Here is a 15,960-nt window from a genome sequence, read left to right as displayed (position 1 = left end):
TGACAACAGAAAACAATTTCCCCTCAGCGCTGGATGCTGGAAATCCAAGATCAAGGTTCTGGCAGGGTTGACTTCCGGACGCTTCTCTTCTTTGCTTACGGACAGCCGCCCATCGGCTGCCCCTTTACAGGTTTTTTGTGGCCCTGGTGTCTCTCAGTGTGTCACCTCCTCCTCTTTCTCCTCCTCCTTGGGAATCCCAGGATGGCCTTGAACTTGATACAGCCAAGGTGACCTTGACGCTCAGATCCTCCGTCTGAGTAATGCGATTGTAGGCATGTGCCCTCGCTCCTAAGGATCCAGTTGCAGCGAGACTGCACTCCATCAGCTGAGTGACATGCCCAGCCACTAACCCCTTCCTAGAAGGACTCCAGTCAGAGTAGAGAAGGACCTGGCTACACAGCTCAGCTGGCCTTAAATACCTTTGTGAAGGCTCTATCTTATTATAATGAACTTGACTAAGTTTCTCCATCATTTTTAAATTTTGTTATAGTTAGATTTCTTTTCACTGATACATACAGATATTAATATTACATGAATATTCTTCATATTAGTGTGTCAATATGTCAGGTTTCCTCATATAGCACAGCATTAAACTATACAAATTTAAAACAAAAATTAAATTAAAGGTCTCTGTTTCTAAATATATTCATCTTCTGGTACTGGGGCTTCAGAGGGTTTGCAGAAGTCACAGTTCAGCCCACCACCCCTGGTATACCTCTATACCTCAGAGCCTTCTGTCTGTCAGTCAGCTCAACCGTGAGCTGATCCCCTTTACTGCCTAAGCCAGCTCAGAAAACCTTGTCTGCCTCTTGGAACATAAATTCCCACAAACCAACCCAAGGTCTCACAGCTGGTCTAGTCAGATCTTGGAGTTCACATCAGAGACTACAACTCACTTCTTCATGCTCTCTCAGCTTCCACCAGGCACCAGGAGGCTGCTTCCTCTCTCTCCACAGCCAACCTTGCCCCCCGCCCCCAGCTTCCCTCTGGCAGTTCTGCAGTCACGTGCAGCCTGGCCAGCTGGATCTCTAAGAAGGAAGCCACGACCATGCCAAAGCAACAGCAGCGACACACAAAACCAGAGACCGTTTCTGTGGAGCCTGTTCCAATAACTCTAAAAGTCGCTAAATGCGGGTCTCTCCGTGATGGTGGGTGGGGCAGGTGTGGCACAGGCATCCCATGCCTCCTGGGTGGGAGTGAACACCCACTCCCCCTAAACACACATCCGACCTGTTCGCATCTGATTAAGCGCCCAGACCTGCCATTTACAGGTAAAGGATAAAGGGACACATTTGAAGCACAATGGGAAGCTGGGTGTGGGGGCTCACACCTGTAATCCCAGCCAGCGGAGAGCAGCCTGTGGTACACTGCAGGGCCAGGGCTACTCTGACTCAAAGAAAAAAATCAAAAATAAAATAAGACGAACAAGTACACAACCCAGAGGGAATACAAGCAGTAGACCCAAGGTGAAACTATCCGATAGTCAACAAACAAGTTACAAAGGCAGGAAGGAGCCACACGCAAAGGACCCACAGATTAAAAGATGGAGCCACTGAGCACACATGGCCCCGATTCAGATCCTGAATGAAACAAACAGGAAAAAAAAAAGTTTCGAGATAATGTTCTAGAATGTTCTGAATGCTGATTGTTTATATTATACTAAAGAACTGTTAACACTCTTTGGTTGTGATATGCTTCTGTGATTAGATTTTGTTAATGGATCCTAATCTTTTAAAGGTATGCAAATACCCCTTGCCTTCCTGTGGGCTTACACCCCAACAAACCCATCGTAAATAGACAATATTGCAACTTGGATGTGAATTCACCCCACCCAGCCTACTGAAAGTCATAGTCAGCAATAGAGCACCCTGGAAAGGATCGTTCCCTGGGTGATCAAGTCAGTGAAATTACGTGCTGAGGATAAAATTCGATGTCAAATTCACTTCATAATAATCAGAACTGGGTACAAGGAAGAGGATGAGAGAAAGAAGACAGGCCCTGAGCTGTTCATTATGGAAGCTGGGTGGCATTCCACGGGAATTCATTACACTACCCTCTTTATGAATACTTAGAAGCTTCCTTGACTGTTAAAAAAAAAAAAAAAAAAAAAGCTTCCCTAATAAATGGAAAGGACCCAAAGACAAAGCCTGAGTCTAAATTCTTCACCAAAGTTCTAATGTTACTGCCAGGACAACCAACGGCTTACCAATTCACAATTTTTTACATAAAGTTTCCCAAATATGAACCTTCCCAGAATGCTTACAGCTGACATGACATACCTTCTTTTCAAATGCTACTGGGAAATTTTGAAACATGGGCCAGGCACATTCCACAGGGCTGCAATAAGGAGTTTAATACACAGAAAAATACTACTTCAATGTCAACATTAATAGATAGGCCATCAATAACAAACTGATGGTTGTTGATGCAGTCCATGTCTTTAAAAACTTACTCATCCCAATTTCTCTGATCTTGATAAAGGATACCAGAGACTCACAATGATAGACTAGTTTCATAGAACGTGAAAGTTTCATAGAGCAAACCACTGTTGACTATAAACTATCCAAACACAGATATTTGTCAGATCTTATAGAAAAAATGTTATTAATCTCTTTGATCTTGGGGATATAACTCAGTGGTAAAGTGCTCATCCACCATGCACTGAGCTCAATCACCCGTACTGCAATAATAATAGTAGTAGTAATAATTAATAATAATAACTCATATTTATGGTCAGAATCAGGAAAAAACTAGACAGAAAAATCACAAAAGAAAACAAACTAATGTAGGGGTTTTTTTTGTCACTATAGACATCCAATTAAACTTGCATTCAGACAAATGATGAGTAATTTTTATTTGAGTCACTCTTTACTGTTGTGGCTTGAAGAAGAATGGCCCCCATAGGCTCATAGATTTGAATGCTTAGTCACCAGGGAGTGGCACCATTTGAAAGGATTAAAAGGATTATGAGGTATGGCTTTGTTGGAGGAAGTGTGTCACTGGGGGTGGGCTTTGAAGTTTCAAAAGCCCATGACAGACATCCCCCTCCCCTGCGTCTCCTTGAGGATCAGGATGGATACTTCTCCAGCACTATGCCTGCCTGTGTGTTTTGCCATGCTCCCTGCCAGGATGATAATGGAATAAGCCTCTGAAACTGTAAGCCAGCCCCCAATTAAATGTTTTTCTTTACAAGAGTTGCCTTGGTCATGGTGTCTCTTCACAGCAATAGAACACTGACTAGGACATTTACATTAAAATGTTATCTATTGTTTTTCTGAAAATCAAATTTAACTGGACATCTTGGGTTTTCACTAACCATCTTTGAAATTCCTAAACTAATTGCCTAAAGTTTGAAAAAATAACTCCCTCATAATGGCTCCAGAGAGAACAAGTCAACAGAAGAGCAGATGCCTGGAGTGAGCAATACCAACACTGGCAGGCTAAGGTACCTGCCCAGAGTTCTGGGGAGGAGGTGGGGCCTCAGAGTCTCAGGCAGGGTAGGAGGGAGGCGGCCAGCAGACGTGGTGGGGGAAGGGTTTAAGTTTGGATATGCATTCCTCCTAAGAAGGAAGAGGCATGCTCCCATCAGTTAGCAGCAGGTCCCTCCAAGAAGCAGCTCTTTCGTGTGTTCTTGAACCTCACTTGCCAGCTGTGGATGAGGACCTGAGTTTGGGTTCCTAGGACCCATGTAAAAGGCAGCCAAAGGCAGAGTTGGGGAATCTGGGATCCCAGTGCTCCTAAAGCAAGATGAGATGTACACAGTGGTGAGCAATAAGAGACTCTGTCACAAGCGGGAAAGGAAAAGCCACCACCCAAGGCTGTCCTCTGGACTCCCCATGTGCACTGTGGTGCACGCATGCACACATTCTCTTTTTCTTTTTTTTAAATTTTTATTATTAAAGCCTACAGCACCCGGTATTCCCAGGCAGTCTCCCATCCAAGTACTAACCAGGCCCCACCCTGCTTAGCTTCCGAGATCAGATGAGATCGGGCACGTTCAGGGTGGTATGGCCGTAGACGCATGCACACATTCTCATACAAACACACACAGACACACACAGGCAAAAAATATTTCTAACCTTTTCTTAATATCAAAACAAATTCCACTGTGATCAGTCTAAATGCATTGTAATCGTTTATGAACTTTCTTGTGTATTATTGAACACATGCAAAGAGAACTTTAAAATCCATGGACTTATCACCTAATTACAAAAAAAAAAAAAAATTGCCAATTCTTGGAAGTCTTCTATGTCCCTCCAATGTATTCTTCTCCATCCTCACCCTTGGGAGCCAGAAATATGACCTTTGTATTATAATTATCCTTCATTTTCTCATGCATTTTCACATCTATTCATACCCCTGAACAATGTGTGGCTTTTCGAATACCTTTTAACCCTAACAACCTTCATATAAATAGTAGTCTGGTCTATGTATTCTTCCTCAATGCACCTTTGTTCACGCTCCTTTTTCATAGCAAAATTAATTAATTTAATCATTAAATCATCATGTTTGGTGCTATATAATAGTCCATTGTTTGGTTATACCATAAATTATTTTTCTGTTCTTTTGTTGATAGTCATTTAGCTAGTTTCAATGTTTTCCTATCACCAAATGCTATTATGAACATCCTTGAACACATCTCTCCATACAATTTAAGGGCATTTCTCTAAGGCATATAACAGGGCAGAATTACAAGGTCAAGAAGTGTGTGCAACTTCAACTCTAATTCTACAAAGTGAGCGTACTAATTTATATTCCCACCAGTAGCAATAAATAATTTTTATAGTTATGTCCTGCTGATGTTAATTGAAAACGCTCCTTTAAAGCAGAGTGGGTTCAAAGCCTGCTCAAAATGAGCAGGCGGCCGGGTGCTAATAGTTCCTAGCCTTAAAAAGCAGACCTGTCATGGGCACGGCTGACTGTGAGGTAGACTGAATCAGCCTGGACTGAAACTTGCCACAGTGAGGCACGTGAGGGACAGGGAAGCAGCTGCTGCACCTGCCATGTGTTCTGGGGGTCTCCAGCGGGCAGGAGGAAGGTGGCCAGCCACTGTGGTAGGAAGAGAGACGACAGGTTTGAACACTCCTGAAGACAGACAGCCTTCCGAGAAAACAAATGGAGACTCTGTGGCATTTGGCCGAGGGTCCAAGCGGCACTGGTGTCTCGTGCCCGTGTCTGTTTTCATTTGTATTATTTTCCTGTAGGATTGAAAGATGTTCGCTGTACAAAAAAATTGGTCTCGTGGTTGCTAAGATGCATCGTACATATTGAACGTCCCCGTGATAACACCACTTCCAGCAAAGAACAACCCACCAACGCTTCTTACACGAAATGGCATTTTTCTTTTTGCACAAAGAGAGTCATAAATTCTGGTTTGCATTTTACTTTTTTTTTAATTGTCCAATATATCTTTATAAAGAAAGAAGCCGAGCCGGGCGTGGTGGCGCACGCCTTTAATCCCAGCACTCGGGAGGCAGAGGCAGGCGGATCTTTGTGAGTTCGAGGCCAGCCTGGGCTACCAAGTGAGCTCCAGGAAAGGCGCAAAGCTACACAGAGAAACCCTGTCTCGAAAAGAAAACCAAAAAAAAAAAAAAAAAAAAAGAAAGAAGCCATCCACATTTATTGAAAATTCCATTATTCAATAAACATTCACTAAGCACCTGCTCTTGGGCAAGGCAGAGTCCATAAAAAAAAAAAAAAAAAAAAAAAAAGTTAAGCAACTTTACCATAAGAGACTGCAGACAACAGGCCACAATAACAGCCTCATTGGTCACATGCTTGCCATGGGCCAGCAGTTGAACTAGACCCTTAATGAGCAGGGCAGGCAGAACAAGCCCCACCCAACATGCCTATGTTCTGAAGCTCATACAGCTATGTTATGTGGTAAAGAATTAGGGTTGCTAATTGGGTAACCCTAAAATTAGTCTGTACCATCCAAGGAGATCTGATACTATCACAAGGTCCTTCCTTAAACAGCAGAGACAGCAGATGAGCGAGATGGCCCAGTGAGAAACACTTGACCATCGTTGCTGACTTTGAAGGTGGAAGGAACCATGAACTAAGGACTGTGAGCAGCTCCCAGAAGCTGGGACAAGAAAATGGATTCTAGAACCAGGCACAGTGGTCTGTGCCTGCAACTCCAGTGCCTGGGGTAAAGACGGGTAGGTCAGGAGTTCAGTGCTGGCCTCAGACACATAGGGCATTCATGAAAAGCCTGGGCTACAAGAGACCCTGCCTCAAAAACAAACATCTATGTCACCCCCTCCAGGGCTCATGGAACATTGAGGAAAAGGGGGCAGAAAGAATATAGGAGTCAGAGGATGGGGTAGAGTATGGCAGATCACTCTCATCTGGGCATGGTGCAGCCACTGCACTCTTGTGTGGTTGTGATTAACCACACAAGATTGGGCCCAGCAACACTCTGACATGGAAGGGGGAAAAAAGGCAATAAGGCTCTACACACCCCCGTGGATATAAATAGCAATGCCCTTAGTGGCTGCTGGAGGAGGCTGAGACAGTCCTTCAGGGGATGGCCATCAGTAAGATGCTCCTGTAAAACAACCATCCCCCATGCTCCTGTGAGCCAATAACTGAATTAAACTCGGTGGGTGGAGAGAGAGAGGAGAGAAGGGGAGGGGAGGGGTGACTCTGGAAAGTGGGGAAGAAAAATGGGGTCAGCAGCAATGGTAAGGTTGGGGGGGGCAGGCAAGAGAAGGCTATGATGATGTAAATAAGATCACAATGCATTATGTACATGTATGCCAATGTCAAAATGAAGTTCACTATATGTAATTATTATATGTTAATCAAAAACCATTTAGTCCCTCAGGTCTCTGTGGTTTGTGTTCCCCAAAATGTTGTGCACCCTAATAAACTTATCTGGGGTCAGAGACAGAACAGCCACTAGATACAAAGGCTAGAAAATGGAGGCACTCACACCTTTAATCCTAGCATTCCAGAGGTAGAAATCCCTCTGGATCTCTGTGAGTTCAAGGCCACATTGGAAATGGCCAGGCATGATGCCTTTAATCCCAAGAAGTGAACCTTTAATCCCAGGGAGTGATGGCAAAAACAGAAAGGCGCGAAGGCCAGAAACTAGAAGCTTTTAGCTGGTTAAGCTTCAGGCTTTCGAGCAGCAGTTCAGCTGAGAGCCATTGGGATGAGGACACAGAAGCTTCCAGTCTGAGGAAACAGGATCAGCTGAGGAACTGTCGAGGTGAGGTAGCTGTGGCTTGTTCTGCTTCTCTGATCTTCCAGCATTGACCCCAATAACTGGCTTTAGGTTTGATTTTATTAATAAGAACTTTTAAGATTCCTGCTACAGGTCTCTTAACCACATTTCAAGTATTTAAAAGCTATTGTAGGTGTGGCTAATATTAGACTCCCGTTCCACTGGACAGCACCTCAGTCACTGCTTTGGAGCTGGTCGGTGGCTCTGTCTTCTCCTAATACTCAGCACCTCATTCACTTATTTCCTACTTACATTCCCCTTCCCCGCCCCAGGGATTCGGGAACAGATACATAATAAATAACCACAGCAATTATTTTAAACCCTAGGCTCTGCCCTGGAGAGATACTTGTCTGGACTAAAAGTGACCATTCTCCCATGGCTGGGCAGGTTGTTCAGTTCCTACCAGCCAGGACCTGAATTTGATCTTCAGACTCTACATTTTTAAAAAGCCTGGTATGATGATGACTTGTAACCCCAGCACCAGGGAGGCAGAGGCAGGAGGATCCTGCCCACCCCACCCCAAACTCCCCAAGCCAGCCTGCCAAATCCACTTGGCAAGTTCCAGACTAGTGAGGGACCCTGTCTCAAAAACAAAGATGAACCCAGGGTTGTCCCCTGGCTCCCACTCTCACATGCACATGTGTGTAGACACACATATAAGATAACCCCTGCGTTTCTCACTGATGGTACCTTAAAGAATATTGACCTTATAGAATCTCTCCCTTCCACCTATACGCTGACTTTATAGGAGAGACAAGGTTGCTCACAGGTATGAGGAATTTGTCAAGTTTCAAGTCACCTGATCTATTGCCTGGTTAATTGGGGGAAGGCCCCACTGAGATCAGAGCTGCCTTCTGGGCCCCCAAAAGGGAGTCAGGAACCAACCAAAGCAATACCGAGGAGTCCACAGAGCTCCAGCCCTAACAAGCTAAGGCAGTGGCCGGGGTGGGAAGATTATTTTGTGAACCAGCAATTGAGTTTGGAATGATGTCAGAGGGAAGAAAAAGCCAATTCTCTGCTGGAATGACCTGTGGTGCTTGGGTCTTCATGGAAACGAGTGGAAGCGTTTGTAGAGACCCAATTCTCTCATCCCCCTGGTGACTCACAGCTGTGCAGAGCACGTACCGTGCACAATGCTAACCCTGTTTGGCTGGCTTCACGGCAGCTCCGATCGATTTCTCATCAGCAACTCAACCCTTGTCCTCTTCCCAACAGCTCAGTGACAAACAGAAGGAGGGGGCCGTCCACGCTGACAGGCCTCACCACTGGCAGCCATGCCAGAACTTGGCTGCCTGAACAATAAATCTCTATGTGGTCGGGAGAGAAAGGCCACCCTGTACCTGCTGTACGGGGGGCTACACACCCAGCTCAGCCCCTGCAAAGTGGAGAGAAGGGAGGAGGTGGGACCCAAGGCCCCAGTCAAATGAGAAACAGGCCTCCAGCCTCCGCCCGCACTAGGAGACGCAGCTCAGGAGCCACACCAGCTAGGAGATGGCTCTACCCAGCTGAGCTAAGGGCGCCGACATTTGTGCTTGGGATCCATCCTAGCCTACACACCGAGAGAGGCAGCATGACATCTTCTATAAATTCATAAATTACAAAAAAATAAAAATAAACTTTAAAAAAAGTCTTCAGCTACAATAAAATTAACCTGGACTAAGCCAGCTGATGTCTATATTTGTGCTGCGACCTGGGCCTGTTCTGGGTCTAAACAGCCAATAACTGAATCAATGATAATACTCATTTCCCAGAGCGATCTGTTAGATGGGGACACATCTGGAAGAGAAGGAAGACATAGGAGTAAGGAAGGAGCAGCCCCCGACCCTGAGAACTAGTATTTGACCTCGGGTGCAAAGAACTGAATTAATCATGGCCCTGAGTTCATGACATCCTTTGATTCGTGTGGGGCTCGTGTTTGCTTTTTACCTAATCAGCTATTAGGACTTTAATAACGGGCGAAGAGCTTGGAGCCCACCCTCCCTCCTCACTGAAAGAACTGAAGGCAACCATATGGTTTTCCCACCAACCTAACCCTTTCACCCCGTGACTTCCAAGGCAGCATCCACGTGACTTTGATTTTCTCTTTAGCTCGTTATTTTTTTCTTTTGTAGCTACAGGTATTTCTTTAAAGGTTTTTCTAATCTCGGTTATTTATAAATTTACAAAAGATGTCACACTGCCTCTTTGGGTGTGTTTCTTTTAATTTAATAATGTCGCACTGCCAAGAGAAATCAACTTTGATCTTTTGTGCGTATGTGTGTGGTTGTGATGTGTGTGTGTGTGTATGTGTATGTGTGTGTGTGTGATGTGTGTGTGTGTGTGTGTGTGTGTGTGTGTGTGTGTGTCCATGAATGTGAGTGCAGATTCACATGCTGAGGTCAGAGAACAACCTCAATTCTCAGTCCTCGTCTTCTACCTTGTTTTGGGGGGACAGGGCCTCTGTTGTTTTGCCACTAGAGATGCCTCAGTAGTTGGCCCAAGAGCTTCTAAGTGTTCTCCTGTGCCTGTCTCCCATCTCATGATAGGAGCACCAGAACTGCAGATATACACTACCGAATCTGGCTTAACGTGGGTTCTGGGGATTTGAACTCAAGTCCTCATGCCTCCATAGCAAGCACACTACCTACCGAGCCATCTCCCAACAGAGTTTTCCGTGTTGTTTTTGCTCCTACGTTTGGTGTGAGTAGAGTTTTCCATGGTGTGAATTCACCCCGGTTTGTCCATCTGCCCCCCACTAACGGGCAGCTGGGCTCCTCCCAAGCCTGTGGTGATAACAACACAGCGGCACACAGTTGCAGCCTTCTCAGCCTGAGTGTCTCCAAGGCACACACGCCTAAGAGTAGAACCGCTAGGCCACACCAAATGCGACTCCTCAACTCAGGAAATGACAGCAAACTAGCTAGTGTGCCTAGCACTTCTTAGATGCACGCTTCCTCCCCCTAGCTCCTTCAGTTTGATTTCTTTAAGTATTAAATATCAGCTCTACCAAATTATTATTTTTTTAATGTTTTTCTGTTTTTGTTTTTGAAGATTTAGTTAATCATGTATATAGTGTTCTGCCTGCGTGTATACCTGCAGGCCAGAAGAGGGCACCAGATCTCATTGCGGATGGTTGTGAGCCACCATGTGGTTGCTGGGAATTGAACTCAGGACCTCTGGAAGAGCAAGCAATGCCCTTAACCACTGAGCCATCTCTCCAGCCCCAAACTATTTTTTTCAAGACAGAGTTTCTTTTGTGTATCTCTGGCTGTACTGGAACTCACTCTGTAGACCAGACTGGCTTCGAACTCACAGAGATCCGCCTGCCTCTGCCTCCTGAGTGCTGGGATTAAAGGCGTGTGCCACTGCTGCCCAGCTACCAAAATGTTTAAATCAAGTTCTTGTCTTAACCCTTGTGTGGCATCTTAGGTGAATTTTCCTGCATGGAAAAGAGGGTTGGACAACAGGAAGAAAACCTAACTGGATCCTAGTGTAGACACTGAGATTGGATAGTCTAATGGGAAGGAACAGCCCAGAAGCTGTTTTACTCTTGACAAATGGGAGACAGAAATGGAGATTTAGGGTAGAGCTAAAGCCTGTTTCCCATCTAAGATGCTCACTCAGCCTCTTCTGCCCCGTTCTACTCACCATCACTGCATGTGCAAAGAACAAAAACCTGGAAATGGAAAGTCCAGTCTGTAAGTCAGTAATTTCAAACGACAGTGGAGGTGGAGTCCAGACTGGACATCACCATTCAGTCTAACGCATCTCTATCCCCACACGCCGAATGTTTTCCAGTCTGACCAGCTCACAGATGAATCACATCCCTTTTCTTTCTCAAGGAGCTTGCAAGTCTCCTCATTTCTAAGACAGGATCAGGCACGAAGTGCCCAAGGGATAACAGTGCCAGGCAGGAGGAGATGCTCACTATAGAAGGACTCAAAAGTTAAGAACTTCAGATGCCCTCTGAAGACCCTGATGAAGCCGGGCAGGGAGCAAAGAATATACTTCGAATAATTATGAACTAAGTTTCTGATTCACACCCCTTGATTTCCCCATAGTCTTCTATTTCTTACTTGGAGCGGTTGGTTTTTTTGAGACAGGGTTTCTCTGTATAGCCCTGGCTGTCCTGGAACTCACTCAGTAGATCACAGAGTAGATCACCTGCCTCTGCCTCCTGAGTGCTGAAATTAAAGATGTGCACCACCACCATCAGGCCTTTCTCGTGGTTCTTAGATGTTTCCAGTCTCTGGTCATACTCAAACACCAGAGGAGCTCGAAGATTATCATTAAACATTCATTATCTCCACTTTCTTCAGTTTTCATTCCACAAACACTGAAAGAGTAGACCTCTACCAAGTGACTGGACTTGTACTGGGCTCTGGGGATACATAGATGGGCAAGATGGGTTCAGACTCAACCCCCATCTCAACCTATCTTCAAGGGTGAGCAGAGGATTAAACAAAGACTGTTTACTTGACCTGTCCATCACTCAGACGTCATCAGCCTGAGATAGCCTCTCCCTTTCCCCCTTCTTTCTCCCCTGAAACATTCTCAGGGAATTTTGCAGGATGAAAGAAATGACTGCCTGCTCCATGATTGAAAGACTCCCTGACCAGCTTCCCAGGTAGCCAAGTGGCTGCTCAGACCTCAGAGAGCATCAGGTGCTTCCTACAGAGCAACCTCCAATCTGATACTTGATAGCTGGTGATTTCCAGAGTCAAACAAATGTCAGGGATTTTATGAAGGAAGGCAGGAAGCAGAAAGGGGGGCGAAGATGGGGGTCTAGGCCTCAAGGGAGCTCAATTAGTGAGTCAGATAGTTCAAGCGAAAGGGTATGTTCTCAGTTTCCTAGAAAGCCAGCTGGAAAAGATGGCAATCCTTAAGCCTCTGTCACTCAAAAGATTAAGAGAGGAGACCTCAGGGTGCCCAAAGGGAATTCTGCAACAAGCCAGATGTTTCTGCTCTTCCTATGATTCCACTGCTCTCAACCAGAGCCACATTTCTGGGGCCACCTAGAAGCCACGGAAGAGAGCTGGTATCTTTTGAGACAGGGTTGAAATCTAAACATAATCCTTTATCAATACAGATAGAAAAGATTCCTCTGTGACCTTGCCTGGTATGTTGGGGTTTATAATTTTCCCATGGAGTCATCTTCCCCTTTCACTGGAAGCACACAATATAATCCATGCAAGCCTTCCAGAGCCATACATACACCATGTTACACCTCCCTGCCTCCAAAATGGGTCTAAAAAGACTGCCTCTCTTCTTCTTAAGAGACTGTATGAAATGCCAAGCCCAAAGGTTCATACATGGTGGCTCTTACTGTTGCCCATAAGTACAATCAGATAACCACACGCTTAAGATTGCTGCTTGCAGTCTAGAAAGATGACTCAGTATAGGAGCACTGGCTGTCCTTTCAGAGGACCCAAGTTCAGTTTTCTGAACTAGTATAGAGCATCTCGCAACTCCAGATCTAGGGGATCTGATGCCTCCAGCCTCTGAGGGCACCTACACTCACATCCCCATATTCACCTTCAGACTTGCGTATACACATGTAGCTAAAAATAATAAATAAATCTTTTTTAAAAAGAGCCATGTCTCCTTAGTATGTTCTAAACTTGTGTGTGTGTGTGTGTGTGTGTGTGTGTGTGTGTGTGTGTGTGTGTGTTTGACAGGGTGAGCCGAGATACAGGCAAACCTATTTACAGGTCCTGCTTATGTTCCATCACTTTTGTCAAATTAACAAACTAAAGAAGTTGTCAGGAAACTTAGAATCCGTTTGCCCCTGCAGTCCCAGCTTTCTCCTAAAAGGTGCTTTCTCCGGTTCCAGGAGTTAAGGAAGGAAAGCCATATGGCTTGAGACGTTAGACATGCCCGGCAGCAAGCAAGCCCCCCCTCCACCATTTGTCGGAGGGCCTCTCTCCTTTCGACCCCCGTGTGGGCGGGCATCCAGATTGCGTTTGGGGTGCTCTGGTCTGCATCTCTGTCTTGACTGTTCCTAATTATTGGAGGGAACGCCGTGGCTCTCTCTTGCCTGACCTCAGAATTTAAGAGCTTCGAGTCCTCGTATCAAACCATCAGCTTCATTTAAAAGGCATCCTCATCTGCATCCATAAAAGTCGCTCCTGGAGCCCTGACTTGCCCCAGCTTTGGGAATGCTGTCGAGGATTTATGACACACCCTGGATCTAATCGGCCGCACTTTAACTGCTGCTGTTGCACATCTGGTCATAAAAGCAAGGGCCGGCCCAACACGGGGACAAACACTTTTCTTTCCTAAGTGGCTGCAAATCTGATCTCCCAGTGATAGGTGGGCTCAGATGTAATCAGCCCAGCATCTGGGCAGTCATTAAGTTAGTCAGGTTTTGCAAAGCTTTTTCCTCCGTGCTCGACAGCTATAAAGATGATTCCGCATAGCAAAAGCCAGGAATAAAGAAGCAGCTACGGGAACAGGTGGTAATGGGGCTAGCCATCCAGGAAATGGGGCCAGAGGATACCCAGGAAAGAACGCACAATGTGGTTGAGAAACCATCCTTCTTTGCTCCGAGGTCCCAGCTCCTCTACCAGGGAGGTTCCCGCAAGGTGCGGGCAAACTGCTACCCGAAGGTCCAGGCTCCATCTGACTGACTCTGACGCTTGCCCAGAGATCGCCTCCCTTATGTTTTGCCAAAGGAACCACTAGGTGGTTTAACAAATACATTTTTAAGGCAGTGAAATTTTTTATTAGACTAATAGGAGGGGGCAGGGAGAGCAATAATCTAGACCAGAAATGAACACAATGCTGCCGGTTCCCGTTTTACAATGCCCTGGACAATCCGTCCTGTGCACAGAATTGGCACATTTCGTGTGGTTCAGAAACTCCAATCAGACCAAGGTTCAGCCGATCCAACCCGGGGGAGGAGATCCTGGAATACTGCGCAGCTCTCCCGAACTTCTCCACAGTTGCCCCCACCCCTGCCGCTCCTCCAGGGCCAGGCCGGCAGGAGGGGGGCATTAAAATTATCTGCTGTGGGTTTTACGAGGGGCGATTGCTTTTTAAAACAACAACAACAACAACACAAGGTCCCTGTGTGGCTCGTGGGTAACCTAAAACTCTCTAGGCAGAGTACCCCCCTTACACACACACACACACACACACACACACACACACACACACACACACACACACATCCTCCGCCTGCCAAGAACGCCAGCACGGGGACCGATGCAGCGACACCATAGAGAAGCTCTGCTCCAACCAAGGCCGAGCTCCCACCGACCTAGGAGGCGCCTCTAGGGGGTCTTGAAGGAAAAGACTCCGGAGAAGTTCGGGAAAGAAAACCCACCGGTGACAGGTCGTGGGAGTCGGTGCTACAAGAAAAAGCGGGGGGGTGGGAGGGGGGACAATGAAATTTTATTTCAGCAACTTTTCCAAAAGGCCCGTAAGGGACTAGACAGCAGAGTCGGGGACAAGGTCTGTCACCTCCCTTCCCCCTCCTGTAGATGAGCGGCCAAAAGACCTCTCCCCCCCCCCCCCCCGCGCAGGTGGGCGCGCGGCCGGGAGACGCACTTACCCTGGGGCCGGTGGTGCGGTGGCCGCCGGCCGGGCACAGCTGCACCAACAGGAGCAGCAAGTGGGGCGTGAGCAGGCGGACGCGCGCGGGCAGCATGGTGCCAGCCGAGCCAGGCAGCCGCTAGCGGGCAGGGGGCGCGGGCTGGCTTCAAAGCGCTTGGGGATAGGGGAGGACCCTGGCGGCCGCGGGGTGCGGCCAGAGAGCCTGCAACGGGGGCTGGCGGAGCCTGCGGCCGGGGGGGGGGGTCACGGTCATGAACGGCGGAGTCCAAGAGCTGGAGCGCGAGCGTGTGCTCTGCGCGTGGCGCCTGCTGCGCTCGGCCTGGCCGCGGCGACAGCAGGTTGGATGCCGGAGCCTGGGCCATGGGAATTCCCGTTATAAACCCCGGGGAGGGGAGGGGCGGGGCCCGGCGGGGCTGACTGACGGGTCGAGAGGCCTGTAGCAGCCGACCCTCCGGCAGGTGGAAGCCAATGGGAGAGAGACGAGAGGGCCGGTTCGTGGTCAGCCCCCCACCTTGGAGCCACACTGGTTTCCCCGCCAGCCGGAGTGGACTCCAGCAGAGGCTGGGATACACAGTAACTTTCCCTTGGCAAGTCCTCCCTGGGAACCTCAGAGCGCTCCCGCAGCCTCAGCCCCTCCAGAATGATCACCTGGCTAATAAGGAAGCCTTGAGAACTTACTGGTTTTCAGCTCCCAGGCTGGGGTTGTCGCAACAGCTCCGTGAAGAAGGCAGAGGAAAATAGCTCCATTTTCCAAATGACACAAAGACCTTGAGAAATGTTTCCCGGCGGCCACAACACCAGGGAGCAACCTGGGAAGCCACTAGGTACCTCCTACAGCGTGGGCTGTGACCTTCGTTAGAAAGAGGAGTGAGAGTGTTAACTTTCAAAAAAGAAAAAAAAAAAAATCTCCTTACAGGTGACATCCCGAGTTGCACAGCGGCTACCAGACAGAAGTCTCACAGAGGCAAAATAAAGCACCGGAGGCCGGGGAGGCCCCCTGAGGGTCTGGTAATGCGCACCTGTGGCCCTGTGGTCCACACGACCTGGGATCAGAACTCGGGCACCCTGTCTTAACCAATCTGAACTGGATGTCCACAGGAGCAGACTCCCTGTGGCCAAGCAACGCTGGAGAAAAAAGTCAGAGGAACCCTGGTCTCACATGAGGAGGAGGAGAAGGCATGAGTGGAGAAGGA

The 15,960-nt window shown here is 47.4% G+C and overlaps 1 protein-coding gene and 1 non-coding gene across 11 annotated transcripts in view; both read right to left on the bottom strand.

Annotated features, from left to right (window-relative positions):
• Positions 1-15,116, bottom strand: part of Smoc1 (SPARC related modular calcium binding 1) — a 160,873-nt gene extending 145,757 nt beyond the window's left edge. For 9 of the 10 annotated variants that reach the window (XM_042260855.2, XM_015991924.3, XM_015991926.3 and 6 more), the window contains exon 1: positions 14,766-15,115. In XM_042260855.2, the coding sequence (XP_042116789.1) occupies positions 14,766-14,861 (96 nt within the window). In that variant the 5' untranslated portion in view covers positions 14,862-15,115. Of the gene's footprint in view, positions 1-14,765 lie in introns of all 10 variants that reach the window. The other variant, XM_006973088.4, reaches the window with a different exon arrangement.
• LOC121822556 (5S ribosomal RNA) lies at positions 3,901-4,019 on the bottom strand. Its single transcript, XR_006063742.1, has one exon. It is a non-coding gene; the product is annotated as a 5S ribosomal RNA (ribosomal RNA).
• Positions 15,117-15,960: the final 844 nt, after the last annotated feature.

This window comes from Peromyscus maniculatus, chromosome 14 (genome assembly GCF_049852395.1).
Source record: "Peromyscus maniculatus bairdii isolate BWxNUB_F1_BW_parent chromosome 14, HU_Pman_BW_mat_3.1, whole genome shotgun sequence".
NCBI classification, from domain to species: domain Eukaryota; kingdom Metazoa; phylum Chordata; class Mammalia; order Rodentia; family Cricetidae; genus Peromyscus; species Peromyscus maniculatus.
The sequence above is the reverse complement of the archived record's forward strand: the minus strand, read 5'-3'. Positions and strand labels throughout refer to the sequence as shown.